The 12,408-nt window shown below is 38.7% G+C and overlaps 1 protein-coding gene across 1 annotated transcript in view; it reads right to left on the bottom strand.

Annotated features, from left to right (window-relative positions):
- LOC121860456 overlaps nucleotides 1-10,727 on the bottom strand; it is a 35,650-nt gene extending 24,923 nt beyond the window's left edge. Inside the window, exons 1-2 of the mRNA XM_042357612.1 lie at nucleotides 10,698-10,727; nucleotides 9,723-9,800 (exon numbers count right to left, since the gene is read on the bottom strand). Of these exons, the coding sequence (XP_042213546.1) occupies nucleotides 9,723-9,800; nucleotides 10,698-10,727 (108 nt within the window). The remainder of the gene's footprint in view (nucleotides 1-9,722; nucleotides 9,801-10,697) is intronic.
- Nucleotides 10,728-12,408: the final 1,681 nt, after the last annotated feature.

The following is a 12,408-nucleotide window of genomic DNA, read 5'->3' as shown; positions in this document are numbered from 1 at the left end:
TATAGTTCACCCTACTCCATCACCAGGTGCCCGCGATATCTCAAACAATTGTTTTTACTGATATTTTACTTATTCCTGTTTTTCTGATGGCATGTCATGATGCCTGTGTACGGTAACGAACCAGTAAATTATTATTATTATTGTTGTTATTATTATTATTATTATTATTATTATTATTATTATTATTATTATTATTATTATTATTATTATTATTATTATTATTATTATTATTATTATTATTGTTGTTGTTGTTTTTGTTATTTTTTGTTGTTTTCGTTATTATTGTTGTTATTTTTGATATTATGAATCTTGTTCAATTTATCTTTTACTATAATGTTTCAAAATAATGAAAATACGTATTATGATGTTCAGCACATATAAAAAAATACATGACAAACAAGGTTTTGCATTACTAAACACACACACACACACACACACACACACACACACACACACACACACACTGTAGATCCACAATGGAAACGTGGACAAGATAAATCTTCCCTTTTCCAGTGTGGTAGTGTGGTTATATACAGTATATATATATATATATATATATATATATATATATATATATATATATATATATATATATATATATATATATATATATATATATATATATATATATATATATATATATATATATATATGAAAATAGTGAAAGCAATTTGTTTCGTTGTTTGGAAACCTTAAAAATTTTGTTAGAAAAACATAGTTATCACAAAAAGCATTACCTTGCATAAGTGTATTTCGAATGTCTGAAAATCTTTGTTTAATAAGATACCTTTTTATTTTTTCGGAACTTTGAAGTTTTTTTTTTTTTCAGTATTTCGAAACTTCTTAAAATCTTCAAAATACTTTTATATGTATAAGAAAATTACAGTAGGCCTATTAATTATAGTTTTTCTTTAGATCTAAACTACATAAAATCCATTTTAAAACTGACAAACTATAAAAGATACTTTTGGACCAAACTGGTCAGTAAGGTATACAAGACGCCGACCGCAAAGAAACATTAAGCTCTTTTTACCTCCTGTGGTCCGCCGCCGGCAGTAACCAAACACTGTTTTCGTTCGCCATTAACGTGACCCACCACCACACACGCGGCTGACCTCACCACAGGTTTTTCTTTTAGTTTAACATATTTATTGACAAATCCTGGAGTACAGGAAGATGGAGGGCGAAAGAGGAGGAAGATGGAAGAAGAAAAATAATAGAGGAAAAAAACGATGAGAGGTGGGAGATAAAAAGAGACCGTAGAGGAAAACAAGACAAAAATGGGAAACAAAACCAAGGAATTTAAGAGAAGTTCAGAAGATGGAAAAAAGAAGAAAACTTGTCAGATGTATCCCAGCCGATCCCCGCCCTCCTCCCTCTACCTTCCCTGACTTACACGTTATCCGAACAGCTAAATCCTTCTTCCTTACGCAGATATATTATATTACGGCTTACGTATATTAAGTTGCTTTTTAAATCAACTTCTATCTAACTTCACAATGCTAGAACTGCTTCCTGTGTATTCAATAAAGTCGGTTCCAGTGTACACATTCGAACACAGGCACTTTAATGGTAGTTTTATACTCGCCCCGCAGATGTACTTACCCACACCCACACACACACGCACACACACATAAAAAAAAAACCTGCTCTAAGCTTACAATGCCCAGACCTAAAGTCATCCTTGTCTACCCTGCAGTGCCCCTGTGCCCTTGTAGACGACTGGGGAATTAGGTGCACACTAGATGGTTCGTGTGGTAGTTGATCAGAACATACACCATGTTAGTTGTGTAGGGTCCTTCACGCTGGCTTAAGTTGGGTTGGCTTGCGACTTAACAAAAACACTCAAACACCTTCAGTATTCATAGCATACAACAGCACTCCACACCCTCCCGTAAACATTACAGATATGATCATTTCATTCCACACAACTGCTTCACACTCGCACTATTCCACAGCTGTAACACTCTCCTACCCACCTCACAACTATTGGTAATAAGGCACCAGTATCATCACCCAGTACACAATTTATCCTTCACCCAGTCACTCCAAACATTGTCTTGCACCCAGACCTCCCCTGACATCAGAACTTCCTCCATCATCGTCTCATTTTTTCCCCCTACTCCCCCTACTCTTCTGCCACAGCCCAGCCCCATTTATCTTTCCATCTCACCACTATATAACTATCCTTCCACCATCCACTTCACACCCAACCACTACCCCACCTTCTTCCCTCACCTCCACTTCCTACGCATACACACACACACACACACACACACACACACACACACACACACACACACACACACACACACTGTACCTTGCGACAAACTCAACATGAAACACATAAATAAAACAAACAGCAGAATATTATGTCTGAAAAGGGGACATTGACAGCTGTACATCACACGCAAAATCTCCTGTCTACACTGCACTCTTATACTGTACAGCGGCGTGAGACCCACATATCACACACAAACATAAACAAATAAATAAAAACCCTGGAAACAAAAGCATTAATACACATAATAAACGAATACAAAATAACAGAAAGACTTACACCTGAAATAACAATATAAAACAGACTCCAGCCACGCAGATAAGAACACACACTGACAATATACAATCGAAAATATGTACAAAGATTAAAGAAAAAAGAAGCAAATATCTACAGGAATCTACCCTAAGAAATAAATACAAGACTACGGAAATATCACACATACCATAAACGCCCTGAAACCTACACAAATTCCTTCTTCACTAACTTCATCCCTCCCTACAACAACTGGCCCACACTCCTCCGCGCCCCCAACGCTCTAGGCTTCTGCGTTGATTATTGAGATCGAGAGAAGAAATAAATTGGAAGATGATGAGAGATGCATAAAGACAGGTGAAGGGAGAATAGAGAAAAGGGGAAATGGGAGGAGAGAGGAGATGAATGAAGCAAGGAGATTGATGAAAGAAGGAAAATATTATGAGACGCGAAGAAAGAAAAATAGTGGAACACGAGAGATAGACGATAGAAGAAAATAGAACAATGAAGGAAGACACGAAGAAAACATGTAGAAGATGAAAGAAAGTAAACAATAGTAATGGAAAACAAAGGATAAAAGAAGACAGAAGAAGAATGTGGAATCGGGTCAATACAGTAACAATCAAATGGGTTGACCCTCAGATTAAATAAGTTGGTGTGTCTAATTTTCAGTAGAGGACCATGAAATACAATAATGTACAGTGCCTTGATTAGAACACGATACAGTACAATAGTTTAATTAGAATGCGATACAAAATAAGGTGGCAGAGTACAAAGCAAAATACATCGAGCGATACAATATATAGAAATGTGCGACAAGTACATACAGTTGAATGTAGTCTGGTACAGAACTATGCAATAAAAGTTAATGTGCAATGGAATGCAACACAATTGGGAAAATTACAGACTCGAGCAATACAATGCAATACCTCAGAATGTAATACCCTTAGCGTTGTGCAATACAGTGCAATAATACGCCACACGTGCAATACAATATGAAAGTTAAACTAGGTTCTGTACACAAGGAGACAGCATGGCCGGTACTGCACTCGACCGCCTTTACTTCCCCAACTTGTAAAATTAGGTACCCATTTACAGCTAATTGTACATTCATTCAGTCATTCAATAGCTTTACTTTCATTCTAATTATTCACTCACTCATGAAGCCATTCTTTCATTCAACCCTACACACAGTCAGTCAGGGAAGACATACAATGAACCAACTGACTCGGGTAAAGATGAGAGTCACGTGTCCTCTTGCCCAGCGATAAAACAAGGAGGAAAGAGGTGACAAGAGTATGAGAGGTGAAGTAAGAATAGTTGACCTTAAAGATATGGAGTCACCATCGTGTACCTGAGAATTATTCAATATGTGATGAGCAACTCAATCTTTATGCAGAACTTACCCTGCTGAGTCTTCTTCTTCTTCTTCTTCTTCTTCTTCTTCTTCTTCTTCTTCTTCTTCTTCTTCTTCTTCTTCTTCTTCTTCTTCTTCTTCTTCTTTTTGTATTCATCATCCTTTTCTCTTTCTTCGTACACATTCTCTTCTTTGTTTTTATCTTCCGCTTTTTTTTATCTTTTCCTTCCTTAACATATTCTTTCAAAATAGTGTGTTACTCTCTCTCTCTCTCTCTCTCTCTCTCTCTCTCTCACAAACACACACACACACACACACACACATACACACACCGGATAGAGTGTACTGTTATTACCTAGTTATGGTTCTATACTTCATAACCAAGGACTTCACACAAACACACCAGACATCGCTAAGGAGTCACTGGGGTAACTCTTTACCTGAGGGAGAATGACTCTCTCGGTCTCATCGGTTTACTTTGAGGTGATCCAGGCGAGGTCTTTCATATTGTAGGGGTGAGTCATACAAGTCCAACATTTACAGTATTCGTGGACGTCAGAGAGAGATAATGGCAGACTTTTGAAAGGAAACTCTTCGTTTATTGTGATTCTGGTCGCCTCGTGTTGTGTAGTTCTTGTTGAAGTTCAGAAAAAAAGTTGCAAAGCAATGAATGGTTACATGCATTACCTGATTCAAGAAGATTCAATGTAATTAATTTTCCCGCTATATCAAAATAAATGAAAATAAATTTTCACTAAGCAAATTATGTAATTTTTATCTTTCGCGGCAAGTTTTGCAGCAGCTCATACACGTGTGCTGTACAGGTAAACTCCCGCTTCCCGACGGTATTGATAACTGGCGCCTTCTACCTCCCTCTTCTAAATGACTGACTATTCATGTTTATGTGAGGTAATACATTCCCTCCATGTAACATGGTTAAGACCCTTCCCCGATGAGTGGGCATAGGAGCCCTAAGCCGTAGTAAGTCCTAACCTAACCCCACCTTATCACTACATGGGACTGCAATCCTAATGGTCAGGTTTCGTTAGCGTGTAGATTCTTATGATTTGGGTTACTAAGTGTGGTGTCTAATGAAGCTGCCGTTTTCACAATATGACTGAGGTCTACAGTATAAGGACCAGACTCTCCTAGATCTCGGGCCCATTTTACCAGCAGCTCCTCCGACATTGACCATAAATAATTCACAATGACTTGGTCTTAAACTCTAAATTATTCTTACCTGAAACTGAAATCCATATTAAAGGGTTAAACCATCGTCCTCAAAGGGTTAAACCATCGTCCTCAAAGGGTTAAATCATCTTCCTCAAAGGGTTAAGTCATCGTCCTCAAAGGGTTAAGTCATCGTCCTCAAAGGGTTAAACATCATATTTAGTCAGACATCATTTAATTTTTTAACATAAGGGAAATTTTTATTACGTTTAATCAAATCGTATTTTACAGCGTTTGTTTATTCCATAGTTTGTTTCTCTTATGACATATTATACCGTCTGGAACTATAATGAATCTCGGTTGTCTTACTCCGGTTCTCTAAGATAACTTATAAAAGGTCATCCCAAAAAACACCAAAAGAATAGATAGATAGAGTAACAATTCCTATTATTCGATGTTAAGTCCACCTCACAATGTTAACTTCCTTACATCATCGTTACGCTTTGTGTGTGCAGAGCGAGAGAGATAAAGTACGTAGGAGGAGGAGCTATGAGAGATAAAAAGGGCTAAGAAAGGTAGGGGTGGGGCTAAGAAAGGTAGGGGTGGGGCTAAGAAAGGTAGGGGTGGGGCTAAGAGAGGTAGGGGTGGGGCTAAGAGGGGTAGGGGTGGAGCTAAGAGGGGTTTTATAGTGGACGGGCTGACAGCGTGTTGGGGCGACCTACTGAGTGTTGAGTCGTAAGTCAGTATTTCACATCCCTAAGCTGTGCCGTTATCGGGTAGCCCATCTTTTAATCCTTGTAGAACCTTGTATGTGATGTGTTTATTTGAGAGAGAGAGAGAGAGAGAGAGAGAGAGAGAGAGAGAGAGAGAGATAAGAACATAAGAAAATAAGGAGTCTGCAATAGGCCGGTTGGCCTGTGCCTGGCAGCTCCTGTCGAGAGTTACTACCATTCTCTACCATCCATGAATCTATCCAGCCTCCTTTTGAAACTTTCCAGCGTTCCAGCACTTAGTACAAAGTTGCTAAGCTTGTTCCACTCGTCCACCACCCTATTTGTAAACCAGTTCCTTCCTATCTCCCTCCTAAACCTAAACTTATCCAACTTAAATCCGTTGTTCCGAGTCCTATCCTGCTCGGATATTATAAGAACTTTATCTATATCACCTTTATTGATTCCTTTCACCCACTTGAATACTTCTATCATATCTCCCCGCACTCTTCGTCTTTTTAGGGAATGCAAGTTTAGATCACACTAGGAAGGCGCTAAAAGACAAAATAATAATAATAATAATAATAATAATAATAATAATAATAATAATAATAATAATAATAATAATAATAATAATAATAATAATAATAATAATAATAATAATAATAACGTCATCCTCTACCTGTTTCTAACCTTGACCATCGCTGCTCCTCTCACCTATCGTCCTACTTCATTTACTTCACCATGTCTCCACCAATTACCTCACATCGTCTATAATTACACACCATTTAAGCTCCAAATGAGGGCTTTGTGTGGTGATTATCTTAATTTGTTGTTATTATATTTTCAATTTCGCTGTTTTATGAGTTATTATTAAGGGAGGTGAGGTAGAGGAAAAGGAATTTTTTATTTATCATTATTTTTTTTTGGGGGGGGGGATGTTACGGTTTACTAGAGGTGAGGGTGTGGTCTTGGTTGTGGCCTTCGTAGGAGATCACCCCAGAGGAGAGAGAGAGAGAGAGAGATTGACAAACATCCACATAGGGAGGGTTGTGTTCATAGCCAGGGGGATTAGAGCAATAGGTTCCATCCACGATTCTTAATTCTTATTTTGTGTTTTTCTGTCGTTCATCTGTCCGTCCGTCTATCAATTCAGGAATTAATCACACGCCTATAATCATCGGTTTCTGGATTGTATTCACGACGTGGTGTGATGCTACAGGTTTAAGAGGATCTCCATGTACAGTTCAGGTTAAGTTATCAAGTGCTGGGGGATGATGTCCTGCTTGGCTGTGTGAGTCCTCTTATCAAAGCAAACACTTGTTAACAGTAAAAAAACACATGTGTGTACTGAGGATGGAATATATAGTAAATAATAGAGGACCCGTCAAGTGTTGTTCTTGAATTGTCGCCAGAAGATAATTTTCATTCTTAACACCAGAGGCGCTGTTGCAGTTAAAATTGCGTCCCTTCGAGAAATCCCATGATTTAATCATACAGTTAGATGGTGGTCCCTCGCAGTTTATAGGCGTGTGCGAGAACATCTCAGTAAAACACGACCATTGCGGTGCGTGGAAGGGGTGTGGTACTCAGGAGGATGCAACATGGTTGTCCTGGCCCCCGAGATCACCAGACTTAACAGCATACGACTTCTTCCAGTGAGGATGTGTGAAAGATACTGTGTTGGCCCACCACTGCCAGAGGACATTGCTGAACTGTAACGAAAGATCACTGAAGCAGTCACGTTAATCACCAGAGACATGCTGGTAAGTGTCTGGGATGAAATGGAATATCGAATCTATATTTCCTGTGTGAAAATGATGCTCTCAGTGAAGGTCTGTAGCTCTAACTCTGTAATAAAAGAAAAAAAATTGACGGGTTTCTCTATTATTTAGTGTGTATTCCATCCGCAATACGCACGTGGGTTACTTTTCGTAACTGTTTGAATAATTCTGTACGCCTATACGCCAGACACTTTGTTCTCCAATTGGAATGAAAGTTACGAAGATGAAACCTTAGAAACTTGTTTAAGCATCGCGGCTTTACTAATGCACCAGCCACAGAGATCACATCAGAAACGTCACCAGGCCATGTGTTAAGGAATCAGGTCTGTCTTCATTACCCGTATGTTCTTGAACTTTTTATCATCCCTGCCTCACCCACCTCACACCCAGAGGAGCATACAGTGATCCACACCGGTCCGCCCACCCGTCCTTATTTACGAGGGTTGTTCAATAACTAATCAGAGTAAATCCATCACTGAAGATCTATTAATGTTACAAGAATTAGATTAAAAGGAAAAGTTAGATTATGTTTTAGCCTCTGTCAGTGAACCACGAAATTGTTTCACTCGATTACTGAGTCTCGGTTGAGCGCTTGTTAAAAATATGTGGCTTGATCTTCCCTTCGTGTTATTTACTGTAAAACCACAACAGATTCTCTATCATCCATCATGTATACCAAGATAAAGTATTGTTCCATCTAAGAGTCTGTCAGTGGTACACATACTGTACTGTCAGTCACGAGAGGGTGAAGATGAAGAGAGAAAAGGGCTCACTTACAAACAACAGAAATGAAGGTTTAAATTGGTATAAAAGTTCATGAAAATCGTCAATATATACCCAGAGGACAGCCAACACACCTGCCCGTACCAGTTATATTTACCTAGAAAGTATTGACGAATTACCGAATTGATAGTTCATTGTCCTAATACACCTGTGATCTTTTTTCTTCTATTTCCTGAAACTAAAAAAAAAAAATCGTGGTTGCTGTTTTGAGTCCGACAAAAACTAAGTAACATCATAAAGCTCATTCGTATTATGTCATGGGTCCACATTCTGAAAAGATCGTAAGTTAGATTATTATTTTGTGATGGAAGTGTGGGGACTAATCTCTTACTGGAGGTTGACCTTGAGCTTCCATGAGTCCACAACCTCTATCTGTTCTGGCCTGTCCTTGGTAAAGATACGGACCAGCTGTTAACACGTACATTTCACTGTCCGACACTACATATCGACGTATTGAAATAAGCCAATGTCAAAGTACATACTCAGAGAAGGAAAAATACCACACACACACACACACACACACACACACACACACACACACACACACACACACACCTTTGTCTTGAGAGTAAGAAAAAAAAAGTGATCACCACGGCAGCAGAAGCGACACTAAACATTATACAACACATATCATATTCCAGAACGACTTTGGCTACGATTAAGTTAATTGTTATGCAAATGTTATAACCCGGCTATGGCACTCTGACGCCGAGGAGCAGATCTAACTGTAGTAAAGCTTAATGGCAGGAACTGTGATAATGTCGCCCACCACGCTCTCCGAATCACCACAAACTCTCCCAATGTCTCGTTTTAACACAAAGAAAAAAAAATACCTTAAGTAATTTGGCAGGTTCTAATGGTATCTGCCAGGTAAGACAGCTTAATATTCTCATTTAAACTTACGATACATTGAAGGGTGTAAACAAATTATAGAAATCGTACCTTAGAATTTTTCGAAATTTTTCTTATCATTATTGTGTGTTTTGTTAAGGTAGGTTAGGTTAGGTTAGGCTGGGGTGAATTGTATAAATAAGGGTTAAATTAAGTTAAATTAGCAGCAAAATAGTTTTGGTTTTGTGGGTTAGGAACCGGATTGTGAGCATCGGTCGAGATATAAAGTGAGAGGTGGTGGTAGGAGAAGAACGTAGGAAGAATGTTTAAGAGAAGAGCAAGAATGTGTGAGCAGAAGGGGTATGGTACGTGGGCGTAAGAGAGAGAGATAAAAGAAGAAAAGGAGACTGAGTGAGTAAAAAGAGGGAGAGACAGGGAGTAGAGAGACAATGGGACCTTGAGACCATCCGACTTTTCATGGTATACAACATTTCTACAGGTGATCCCTCGTTATGGTTTTATATCCCGTATACATATGGTTATATAATCCTTACCTCATATATCGTGATCCTCTGGTTTTTATTTACGATCTCACGCCTTGATTTTTGGTATATACGAGGGAAGTACCACGACTAGCACCTCCCTAACACCAGTTCTTATACGGTGATGGGGAGCCGAGGGGAGTAAGTCGTCTTTAGGTTACGCCTTTACCATCCTGATGCCTCGAGAGACTAAGGACACCTCCACCCTCTCAGATGCTGTGAGGTAGATTCTGTTAAATAAAAGAGGGTGCGTTAGACCTTGATGGTGCCTGGGATAAAAAAATAGTTTGACGAGGAAGTAAATCTATCGGTTCCTTGGTGATAGTTGCTTGTATTGTCTCTACGAAATATTCTCTTAGTTGGAGGGTTGACGTGTGTGTTAAGCTCGGGGGAGTGTGAAGATGTTGACCAGGTCTCCCAAGACCATCCATATTAGTAGTTCGTCTCTCCCCACAACCTTGACATGGACCACATTATCCACTTCTGGTAAGGTTCTTTTGGATGGTCGTGTCCTGACCATGTGGGTAAAGATGTCGCTATTTTGTTGACGCGAAGGGTCTGTAAAAACAGTAGTGTGTGTGTAATAATAATAATAATAATAATAATAATAATAATAATAATAATAATAATAATAATAATAGTAATAATAATAATAATAATAATTAACGGTTTATTGAAAGAGCTTGGCAGCCAGAAGGCTGAAAATATAGTTACATAATTGGGGAATGGGTTTCAAATTCAAAATAATATACAAATAACATAAGTGATATAAATAAGATATATAATAACTAGATGGGGAAACGCTCAAACTACAGGGCATTTCAACATAGTGACAGTGCAAGAAGTAGTATTTACTGGGAGTGAATACACTGGTTTATTACAAGTTATTGATAATGTGTGTGTGTGTGTGTGTGTGTGTGTGCGTGTGTTACGCCAAATTTTCGAACAAGTGTGAGGTATAAAAACCCGGGTATAGGTGTGGCTAACTTGTGAAACCTGTATGCCTGTTTGAGCCATCAAGGTCCGCTGCTAGCCACTATAATTTTAGACCAATTTTGTATCAGTTGATGTGTATTCATAGTTGTGTTCTATAAAACGTGCACTTTAAAAACCATTGCCTGAGGTTCAGAATGATAGAGAATTAGACATAAAACCAATGTACATGAACAGTGACGTGAATGTAGGCAAAATTGTATTTCTAGTGCCATATAGAAAAATATAAGTAATTTAATTAAAGAGTTCTTATAAGATGTTTCTTTAGATTGTTCACTAACTGTTAGAAAACTTTGGGGCCGATAACTAGGTAGCGTCTGGCTTGTTAAGTACTGCTGGTGTCAATGTGAATTACGAAGATTATCCTTTGTTAAGGTCACTCCTGGCACCAAGATATCGAGAGGATTGTCGGGTATTTGTTTTCCCATGATATTTGCCCAATTTTCCTTTTATTTTTTGAAAGTATTAACAATAACAATGAAAATAACGGGACTAGAAATGACGTTTATGCACAAGTATGGGTTCAGGGACTGTCGTGTTATGAGAGTATCATGAAGGGGGTGACTCTGGTAAGCAGTTATGTAGTGACGGTGCTGGAGGGGAAGGAGAAGGGTGTTGATGGGGTCATAGTCATGCATAGCTGGGGTGATGTTAAGGCTATAACAACACAAGTAAATATTTATAGGGTTACGGGTGCAGTGGTGGACCAGTGTTTGTATATAACATTAAAGAGAATTGGTGTCACAGAGAGAGAGAGAGAGAGAGAGAGAGAGAGAGAGAGAGTCATATATTTATTTATTTATTTTTAATTATTTGTAACGGGAATTTGTTTATATACAAATATGAATCGTTGTAGATAAATATTTTTATGGTCGTAACAAAACTCTACCGTTGTGATGACCTCGTTCACTTTATGTCTGATTGTGTTTGAATTAATAAAAAACGTTTAGACCACCCCTCCCCTTCCCTCCCCTCCCCTCCCCTCCCCTCCCCTCGGCTAGATATTCCACTAAACAACGTTAATAAAACTTTTCCCGAAAGCTGCGTTTGTTGAAGGTCCTATGAGACTCACTCTTAAAGCGTCTCAACCTAACCTAACCTAACCTAACCTAACCTAATCATGAACATTATAGACTATATAGTATGGGTCTTGTATCACCTCACCATTTCCTATCACTGCTACAGTATATAGACCCCTCAGGCCAATAGACACGATGACAGGTAACTAGAAGATGGTGGAGGGGGTGGGGGGGATCAGGAGAGATGAGGTCAGGTCAAGTCAGGTGTCGGAGAAGTGGACCACCTGGGACCTTGGTTGACACACGTTGTCCGAAGTCTCTCTCTCTCTCTCTCTCTCTCTGGCATTTTCTTGATCTCTTTCCCTCTTTGTTTCGCTCTATCCTCCTTTCCCATCTCTCTCTTCTCTTTTCTTCCCTCCTTCATACTCCTTTTCCTCTATCAGGTAAATATACACACACACACACAAATGAACTCTAACCTTGAACTTTAGTAATGGGGTCATGGGGGTGGGGGGGAAGAGGGCACCGAGATACTACAATCATATACTCTTGTTACTGATTCAATAAAAACGATATTGAAACACCTTTTGGCAACATGTTTTTGAGTTTACGAGATCTGTCTGGCTAAATGTCACATATCCAGTCTAGTAGTTCTTAGGAAAAAAAATAATAATACCCGTTGCCAA

The sequence above is a fragment of the Homarus americanus genome, unplaced genomic scaffold (genome assembly GCF_018991925.1).
Source record: "Homarus americanus isolate GMGI-L3 unplaced genomic scaffold, GMGI_Hamer_2.0 scaffold43152, whole genome shotgun sequence".
In the NCBI taxonomy this organism is placed as follows: domain Eukaryota; kingdom Metazoa; phylum Arthropoda; class Malacostraca; order Decapoda; family Nephropidae; genus Homarus; species Homarus americanus.
Note: the sequence above shows the minus strand (reverse complement) of the source record. Positions and strands in the feature narration are given on the sequence as shown.